Source organism: Monopterus albus, unplaced genomic scaffold, assembly GCF_001952655.1.
Source record: "Monopterus albus unplaced genomic scaffold, M_albus_1.0 scaffold569.1, whole genome shotgun sequence".
Lineage (NCBI taxonomy): Eukaryota > Metazoa > Chordata > Actinopteri > Synbranchiformes > Synbranchidae > Monopterus > Monopterus albus.
Genome location: NW_018128449.1, coordinates 14,478 through 24,171, shown reverse-complemented (window position 1 = coordinate 24,171; position 9,694 = coordinate 14,478). Strand labels below are relative to the sequence as shown.

Below are 9,694 nucleotides of genomic sequence, written 5' to 3'. Positions count from 1 at the left end.
TGAATCCCTTATCTAATATTATCATGTTTATAATTAAGGTCTAAAAATGCTATTGGGATGAAAGTGGACAAAAAATATGTTTGGTCCTTTGTCAAACGGTGTGCACGAGCAGCTGAGACTGTCAAACGGTGTGCACGAGCAGCTGAGACAGTCAAACGGTGTGCACGAGCAGCTGAGACTGTCAAACGGTGTGCACGAGCAGCTGAGACTGTCAAACAGTGTGCAGCACCAGGAGCTGAAACCGTCAAATAGTGGGCACGAGGATCTGAGACCGTCAAACAAACGGTGCGCACGAGGAGCTGTAACCATGAAACAAACGGTGCGCATGAGGAGCTCAGACCGTGAAACAGTGTGCACGAGGAGCTGCCACCGTCCCAGCTGACTGCCGCTGGTGAACATAGAAGCAGAGAGTCCTGCTCAGTGAGTTTGGTGTTAATCGTTCCTTTTTCCTTTTGGGAAGATCAAACTATTTAAACATCTTAACTGGGTTTAACCATCAAACTGTAACCAAGTGTTTTGTTTACTCTTTTGCAGGATAGTTTGTAGAGCTGCAACAATTCGCCACCGGTTTGATCATCATTGAAGCCTCTAAGTCGTTTTTCAAGCAAAAATGCCAAAAGCAGATGTTGGTTTCGTGTCCTCACACGGGAGAATAAGCTGCTTTTCTTAGTCTTACATGAAAGTCTACTAATATTCTGGGGTTTCAGGCTGGTTAATGACAAAACAAGACATTTAATGATTCCACCTCCAGGAAACTGTGTGGAGCACTTATTGTTTTGTGATTTTTTTAGACCAAATCAAACACAGATAAATGAAGAAAGTAAATGGCACATTCATCTACCGTGAGAGTAGAGTATTTGGAGTAGTTGCAGCACCAGTACTAAACGTTTACTGCATCATAGTGGGATATTTTACTGTTTGATTGGTACTGAACTGGATTTTGTCTTCACTCTTTTACTGCACGTTTTGTCCCCGTCTGTTTATGGTGGTTTTATTTAATGTCCTGTTTCTCTGCTGATGTCTTTTAAGGCTTTTACTAGGTTAAATAAAAGAAAAAGATGAGAAATGAATGTGGCCTGTTTGCTGTGAGACTGTGCCAGCGTGTGTGAGTGTGTGCACGTATGAAGTGTACCTCAGAGTAGAGTGGCGGGGGCAGATATCTGAACTCTGTGATGTATGTTAGCAGAGATCCCTGGTTCTCTCCCTCCCCGTCAGACCTATCACAGCCCTGCAGACAATCCCGTCTGTGAGACTCTGATATTGCCAGATCGCTGTAGCACGGCGGTGCTGCAAAAGCAATAAACACATGAGGGTAAGAAAACTCTGTGTACTCTGCTACACACACGCACACGCCTGTACTCATGGTGCATACCCTCAGGTCTGTCTGAGAGGCCCAGCCAGTTCACAGTGCTGCAGTTGCTGCTGATGCTGGAGGTGCGGGTGGTGCAGGAATGTAGAGGTATAGTCCCGATCACCAACGGCAACGACAGGGACAAATTCAGCCCACCAGGAATGTCCACGTACACCTGCAGGCAGACGGGAGTGTGTGGAGGAACAGACCAACAATCTGGGAGTCTACCTGTTCACACAGTACCCAGGACCTACGGGGCATTAGACAACCTGCCAGCCTCACAGCAAACAGGAGCGGAAGAAACGCTGTGTGCTTCCATCGCTAATTATATTATCAACCAATTTCCTGGTAATAATATAACATTTAAAATTCAACATAAGCACAGGAGGCTTGTCCAGACACTGTGCTGCCTAGTAATGGTTCTGTCTGTGTTACAGTTGATTTACAACTGAGCAAAGAACAGATAAACCTCCTGTTTGGAATTTTAAGTAGTTCTCAGTGCTTTCTTAGCAGGTTATTAGTAGTTTCCTGGTTTTATGACTAGATTAGTATTATGTTGAGCAGTAGTAGATTTGAGTAGCAGGTAGTTTCTGGGTGTTTTTTCCTAGTATTTATAGTTTTAGGCTGATTAAGTTACAAATAGGCAGCTCATTAGTAAGTGGTTAGGTTATTTATGAAGTTATCTGAATGTTATTGTATGTTATTAGTAAGGTTTGATGCAGGTTATCAGTGTGTTATTTAATTTTATATTGGTTTTCATTGTAGTTTAATGGGTTTTCAGTGTGAAATGCTGTAACATTAACCCTTTCACTCAGTATAATAGATGTACTTGGTCTTCTATCATCACTGTCACTTTCCATGGAGACAGATGAATCGTGGCCCACTGAATGTGTATGTGTCCACTGCAGATATTGTGTAAAAATGAGACAATCCTGGTAGAGACTGGTGCATTCTAACTTCAGTCCAGTCATGCGATTGACCCTGGGTCAGATCTGGAGGACAGCTTCATTTCCTAGAGGCTTTAAGTCTCTGTCCAGGACTCACCACTAGCGCGTACTCCACTCTGATGATGGGACAGTCCAGGATGGAGGGGGACACTGGAGGTATCTTGAGCAGCTTGCCCTCCCAGCTCTGGCTCTTCCCCTGCAGCAGAGGGTCTCCTCGCAGATTGGACACCAGCTGCTGGATCTGCTTGCCCTTGCCCTTAGCGAAGAAGGTCTGGGTCTGGTACAGAGCAGCCTTGGGCACCACTACACGGGACGAGCAGTTCTCCACCTCAGCAAAGATTTGGATAGACTCGCCTTGGAAAGTAGAACAAGGAGATCAGCCTGTCGGACTGAGAGAGAAGCAAAGAGCTGGAGGAACTAGGAGGAGGCGTGGCTCACCTGGCGTGTAGCCCTTTCTCTCGATCTTGGCACTGAGGGAGATTGGGCCTGAAGCACAGAACCAGCAGCACAAGGTCTTTTCTTTTGTTCCAGCCTGAGGGGCCTGTTCAGACACAATTATCTGTTGTAAACCGCCAGTAAAACATCGAAAACATCACATCGCTGCCTGTCTAATAATGAAACAGGTCAAAGTTCTGTTCACTTTCCTACTGCGATAGAAGAAAATATGTACATTATATAGTGTGTTGAGCTGCAACCAGCGGCTGAGTAGCTCAGTGTAGCATAAAGACTGGAAACGGGGGAAACATGGCCAGCCTGGCTCTGTCCTAAGGTAACAAAATCAGCCTATCAGCACCTCTAAGTCTTATTAATTAACATGTTATTAATGTAATTCATGGGGCAGCACGGTGGCACAGTGGTTAGCGCGAAGGTTCCGGGTTCGGGCCCCACCTGGGACCTTTCTGTGTGGAGTTTGCATGTTCTCCCCGTGCTTGCGTGGGTTCTCTCCGGGTACTCCGGCTTCCTCCCACAGTCCAAAGACATGCAGCTTAGGTTGATTGGTGTCTCTAAATTGCCCATAGGAGTGCATGTGCGTGTGTGTGGTTGTTTGTCTATGTGTTAGCCCTGCGATGGATTGGCGACCTGTCCAGGGTGTACCCCGCCTTCGCCCGATTGCTGGCCGGGATTGGCTCCGGTCCCACCCGTGACCCCACTCAGGGATTAAGCGGTAGAAAATGAATGAATGAATGAATAATGTAATTCATGGACTGGTGCACAGAGAGGAACACATCACTAAAGAAACCAGCAGGTACTCACACTGGACAGGACGAAGCCAGAGAATCCAGGAGTTTCTCTTCTGTAGTCTGGTACCTACACCCCTGTCAAACCACTACATGCCGCCTTTGCTGACACTTGTGAGTCTGATTATGTGATTATATATAGTGTGTCACTCATGAATTTCTTGTGTTGAAATGTCCCTAATAACCACCGTGGGGGTCCTGTGTGTATTGCAGGAGGATGCTGTTACCTGTGGACAGAGCCAAGCCAGCCTGGGTCTAGTCTGTATGCTAAGCTAACCTGCTGCTGGCTGGAGCTTCACGTGCACCATCCAGACATGACAGTGGCACTAATAACTTTCACCAAGAATGCAAATCATTGTATTTTCCATAATGTGGCACTATTCCTTTAAAAGACGACCGGTGTGTGCAGGGCGCCTACCAGCAGCAGTGGCGTGTTGATGTCGATGTGCTCGAACACAATGAACTCTTTCTTGACTCTGACAGGGAGCAGCCACGGACGGTGCAGCTCGGCTTTCACCCAGTACCTCACACTGCCGTGCTTCCCTTCAAAGGAAGTGGCCAGAGCCCTGAGAGACGGGGGGAAGGGCGGCGGGAAAAAGAGGATTAGGAAGTGTGAGGTGTCACTGAGTGTGCGTGCACTTGTGGAAGAAGTACTCAGACTGTCTGTAGAGTAAAAGTACTGATGCAACAATGTAAAACACTCCAGTACAAAAAAGGTTCTACATTCAAAATCTATTTTAAATATAGAAGCATTATTAGCTTCATGTACAAATATCAACAGTAAAAGTACTTGTTCTACAGCAACGTGTCCTGTCACTGATAGTCTATGGAGCAGTGTAGATTAATCCTGATGCATCAAAGCTTCAGCTGCTCCAGGTGGAGCTGGATTTAACCTCTTTATACACAGTTGTTGGACTGTTTCTGTCATTTTTATCTTTAAAATAACTGCAGCTCTCAGATAAATATGGTGCTGTAAAAACATTATTGACCCTAAAACCTGGTGGAGTAGAAATATAATGTTGTAAAAATGGCAATATTCTAGTACAGTACCTCAAAATGGCACTTAAATGAGTAAATGTACTTAGTACTCACATCTGAGGGAGGTTGAAGCTGAAGGCGAACTCGTGTAAGCCGGCGTGCAGAACAGTCAGGCCTTCCTCTGGACTGTCCTCATCTGAAACACAAAGCACAGGTTTCCACATGCACCTGCGCTCTGCACTGTTCTGTTAACACACATCACTCCGTGCACGCCACTCAGCACCTCAGAGGAGGTGTGTAATGAAAAGTATGCACAAGAATGTTCCCTTTGTCAGGAGAAGACAGTCAGAAATGTCGTTTCTGACAGTGCGATTAGAAAACACAAACAGATTGATAGCTTGATTTACATCTACTTCATTTTGGGAAACTTGGTGATATTTCAGAAAGTAAAATACAGATGAGGAGGGAATTCTCCTGTCAGGTCTGCTCTGTCAGAGGAGATCCCCTCACGGTGTCCGACCCACTGGTAGAAAATTAACCAGCAGCTAGTTAGAAGCAACAGTCACCGACATGTTCTGGTTCCACCTTCTTTAATGTGAGGAGCTGATGCTTTTCTTTGTCAGACATGAGAATCAGCTGAGTCTCTGTGGATCTGCTGGTTGGACACAACGAGACGTGTGAAGATGCCATCTTTGGCTCTGGAGAGTCACAGTGGGATGTTTTCCCAGTGTCTGACATTCTGGGGACAAACTGATCAATCAGGATCAGCTGATTGATCAGTGGCCCTCCTGGTTGTGTCTTCACTGTTATTCTTGAGTCTCTTTTCACTTGTCAACATCTGTATGTTGAGACTACAGGAAGTGGAAAGAAAAAGAGGAAGCATGACGTTATAGAACGCCCAAAGTGTCGACACTGGATAAGATAAAGCCACCAACAGTTTGAACAATTCGCCCCCTGGCTCCGTTCCTCTGCTTGAATGCAGAAGTAAGCAATATAGGTGCGCTGTCAACAGGCGTAGTGAAGAGCTGCTGAAACAACACACCCTGCAGGAGAAGACATGACCTCTGTCAGCTTCCTCTTTCTTCAGTTACTGTTTGTATGTTTTAAACATGAAGCTGAGCTTCCTGCCGCCTCAGCACTGGCTCTGTGTCACCTTGCATCTCTGCTCTCTCTCTGTCTGACTTTGTGTTTATGTGTCTGAGATGTCATAAACAGCCTGCATCCAGGACTGTGTGTGTGCTTGTGCACGTAGGAGCGTGCACCCTGTCAAGCCACCGGCAACACAGAGCAAGCAGGCATAGACCGGTATGAACCAGACAGAGCAGCTTCCTTCTGCTGGAAACTCCAACGCAAGCATTACAACTCGGCCTCCCATTGGACGAGAAGGTGATGAGTACCACAGGCTGGGCTCTGATTGGTGCAGCCACGACAAGCCCCCGCCCACGTTAGTACAACCATGTGGTGTGTGGCATGAGAGGGGGAGGAAGAGGAGGGAGGAAGGTTCTCACAGTGAGCTCCAGGTGCAACTTGCACGTAAAGACTTGAATGAAGTAAATGACAAGAGACAAAAGGAGTGAAACAGTTTATTCTTCAACATCAGTAACAAGGGTCGAGCTCATCATCAGCATCTTATTTCATCATGTTTCCCACTGTGTTACAAAAAGGAGTTAAGACTGAAGGTTCACTCTTGAAAACTACAAATAATCCACCAGGTCCATTTAGTTTCTGGAGCTTTTGACCTACTGTCATGGTCTTTCTCAGCAGACGGGCTGTTAAAATACAGTGTTGTCTAAAAAGCTGAAGGAAATAAATGAACTAATTTTATTCAGTCACAGAAAATGAACCAACTAGTCAATTAAACATTAAGTGATTTGCTTCCAGACATTCTCAGTCTGAAACATGATGATTTGCTGCTGCTCTTTGTCTTATGTGATAATAAACTGGATGTGTTTGTGTTTCGAGCTGAGGCTCAGATTAAACACAACAGCTGAAGATGTGACTATTCTAGAGATGAACTGATAATAAAAACAATTATTAGAGGGGACTCCAACAATACGTTCTGACACGGACATTTGGAAATTTAAACTGTGAGAATGATACTACATGGTTCTTCTTTTCAAATAAATCTTGAGATGAATCCTTTAGAATCTCTAGTTATGTAAACCGTGACCAAGACTCACACTGAGCACAACATGTCACAGTGGAACAATTATTAAAACATGTGCCACTATTTATAAATGACCATTATCAATCGATGGGGCTTTTATTTATTCACTTAACCAGTTTGTCAATAAAATATCAGAAAATATAGTGATTTAATTGTAATTTCATATGGAAAACATCTTAATTTACAATCAGAGAAGAAAGAAAATAATCAAATCCTCACATTTGAGAAGCTGGAACCAGCAAATCGTTACTTTAAAAAGAACAACCCGACACCATGATCTCCCCATGGGCCGACGAATACAGTGATATGGCTTCAGTAAAATAATATCAGCCAATCGGCCTGGATTAACAGACTCTCTAAAGTTTTTATTTAAAAAATTAACTGAACATTTACAATTTCATGACAAACGGGCAAACTCCATCTGCTGCTGAGGAAGATCATGGAATTCGACCGAAAGCTCCAGTAACAGCCACAGAATGGACACAGTTTGACGGCGACGTGGTTTCATCAAGTCTGCAGATTCAACAAATTCATCTGAAAGTGAAGCAGCTGCTGGTAACACGACGGAGGTCTGGGAAAAGCTGCACCATCTCTCCATGTCATGTCCTTTCATCTCGACCTCTGACCCCCGACTGTGTCCTCCATCCATCCTGACAGGATGCATGGAGCCTGGTCAGACTGCAGGCAGCAGTCCTCCTCAGAAAGAAGTGGCTGCTGATGACAAATCCTCCATGATGATGATGATGATGATGATGATGATGATGATGATGGCCAGTCCAAACGTGTCTTTCAGTCTCTAACTCAAACCATCTGTTTAAAGTCCAGAGGAGGTAAAATAACAGCCTGACCCACATGAGATCCCCACATCAAACTGTCCTTTCACTCGTTTGCTTCGGGTTTTGCCAGTAAAACCAAGCAGAACCAGCACAGGACGTGCTGGGAGGCTTAACCAGCAGCTGACACATTATCCCCCCACACATAACACTCGCAGCCAGTCTGGTTCTCCCTCCCCTCCCTCCCTCCTCCCGCTCTCTCTCTGGCAGTTTCTGAACAGGTTTGAACCGCTTCTAACAAAGGGAGTTGCCTTCGCTAGCCTACTTCAGGATGTCATGAGTACAAATGTTAATTCCTCATCAGGTTTACGTGAATGTTGCCCCAAACATGAAACATCACTCGATTTTGGATCGAGTCCTACTTTTACGTGAAGTGTTTGATACATCGCAACTTTCTCCTGGAGCATGATGCCAAATGCCAGGATGCAGCTCGTGCACAGCAGGCTGTGTTTATCCCCCATCACTGAGCTCAAAAACCTATTTGATGCTTATGAAAATGTCTGGTTTAATAACTCATGCGCTCATTAGAAGTGAGGGAAGACGCCGCGTCAGCTGCTGCATCAGCACCGCTGTCACTGATGGACTGGATGTTCTGGGGCTCTGAGGGTTGGTCGGACACCTGCCTGCACCCTCTGTGTTCCTAAAGTTTTCTATCATAAATCAGTCTGTGAAAAGTTGCAGCCGACCCACATCACTTCATACACTGCGACAACACAGCGGTTATGACAAACTCCTTACCTCTCTCTCCTCCTATCAACGTGTCGTAATGGTTCAAGTATTCCACCTCCTCTGTGTAGTTTTGAGTGTAAGCTGTGTTGGTCCCGGAGTTTCTGGACTCTGTCCATCGGACCTTGGCGACTCCTCTCGCTGTTATGTCCAGGCTCTTCACCCGCACATCCCCGGTAACCTCCACAACCACCCTCCCTGACACCAGGTCTCCACCGGAGAACACCGGCAGGTTGTTCTCATTCAGACTGTCGAAACAGATCGCCAAGACCCTCACTTTGCCCAGCACCATGATGCCAGTGAAACAACGAGAAAATAAAAACGAGTCTATGGAGGAGAAGTTGTGAGTAGAGCCGTGTGGCGCCGTTTCATGCGCCTAGCTCCGGGTGCCCAGCACAGAGCCGGGTCCGCGGCTGTGTCGGTTCATGTGTTTGAGACGCGCAGCTCTCAGGTCCACTCTCCTCCTGTCGTGTGTCTGCGTCTCTCCAGTCTCTCTGCTGCCGTCTGCCTCCAGCAGCCGCGCTCTTAAATGCTTCTGTGCGCCAGAGTATCCTCACTGAGCATGTGCGCTCAGACCGGCCGGCCCATACAGCCCATAGGCAGGGAAATAATCACATAAGGATGTGTCGCCACTTGGACTCACAATGATGTTTCTCTTAAAAAGGAGACAGACTGAGAAAAATGTGCTTAATAATTTACAAACGTTTTCTGGAAACAATGATGTAATGTGGCACAAATTACAGAGAGAACAGAGCCACTGTCACACTGAACTGTTACTGTTCATCACACAACAGTTAACAATACACAGTTGTGCGCGTCAGTGCGTGGACAAGTAGGAAGCTCAGTATTTTTTTATTTGATTTGATTTATTCTTTCAAACATGTAAAACAGTTGATATGTCAACACATGTAATTTCACACATATCCAACAAATGCTAATCCAATATCAATTTGCTTATACCTAGAACATGTTTGAAGGGAGTAGGAAGAAGTCAGACTTATCCAGTCCTACCCCATGACATCATCTTACAACTTTTATGTCCTAAGCAGTATCTCTACACAAATAATTATCTTCTACACCACACAAGTAATATACTAAAGAATTATTACAGAGTGTTAACATTCATACACCACACCCACAATGTTCCATCTAATTAATCATTGAGCCTGTTCTTGCATATATCTTGATTGACACATACCTTTATATTTATGTTTAAACTCGTCAATTCTATTACTATTTTTTATGTCCACACTTAAATTATTCCATAGTTTTACCCCACTTATGGAAATACAAAATCTTTTTTTGGTTGTACGTATAGCATGAATTTTTAAATTTAACTGACCCCTTAAATTGTATCCCCCATCCCTTTCATTAAATAGTTTTTGAATTCCACCAGGTAATAAATTGCTCCTGGCTTTATACATAAACACTGCAGTCTTATATCCCACTAAATC

At 45.0% G+C, this 9,694-nt stretch overlaps 1 protein-coding gene across 2 annotated transcripts in view; it reads right to left on the bottom strand.

Moving 5' to 3' along the window:
• Window positions 1–9,694, bottom strand: part of LOC109953178 (arrestin domain-containing protein 3-like) — a 17,266-nt gene that overhangs the window by 1,204 nt on the left and 6,368 nt on the right. The window contains exons 1-7 of one of the 2 annotated variants that reach the window (XM_020588592.1): window positions 8,253–8,754; window positions 4,629–4,710; window positions 3,955–4,102; window positions 2,737–2,839; window positions 2,396–2,652; window positions 1,373–1,526; window positions 1,133–1,287 (exon numbers count right to left, since the gene is read on the bottom strand). In XM_020588592.1, coding sequence (XP_020444248.1) covers window positions 1,133–1,287; window positions 1,373–1,526; window positions 2,396–2,652; window positions 2,737–2,839; window positions 3,955–4,102; window positions 4,629–4,710; window positions 8,253–8,532 — 1,179 coding nt within the window. In that variant the 5' untranslated portion in view covers window positions 8,533–8,754. Of the gene's footprint in view, window positions 1–1,132; window positions 1,288–1,372; window positions 1,527–2,395; window positions 2,653–2,736; window positions 2,840–3,954; window positions 4,103–4,628; window positions 4,711–8,252; window positions 8,755–9,694 lie in introns of those variants that run through there. The other variant, XM_020588593.1, reaches the window with a different exon arrangement.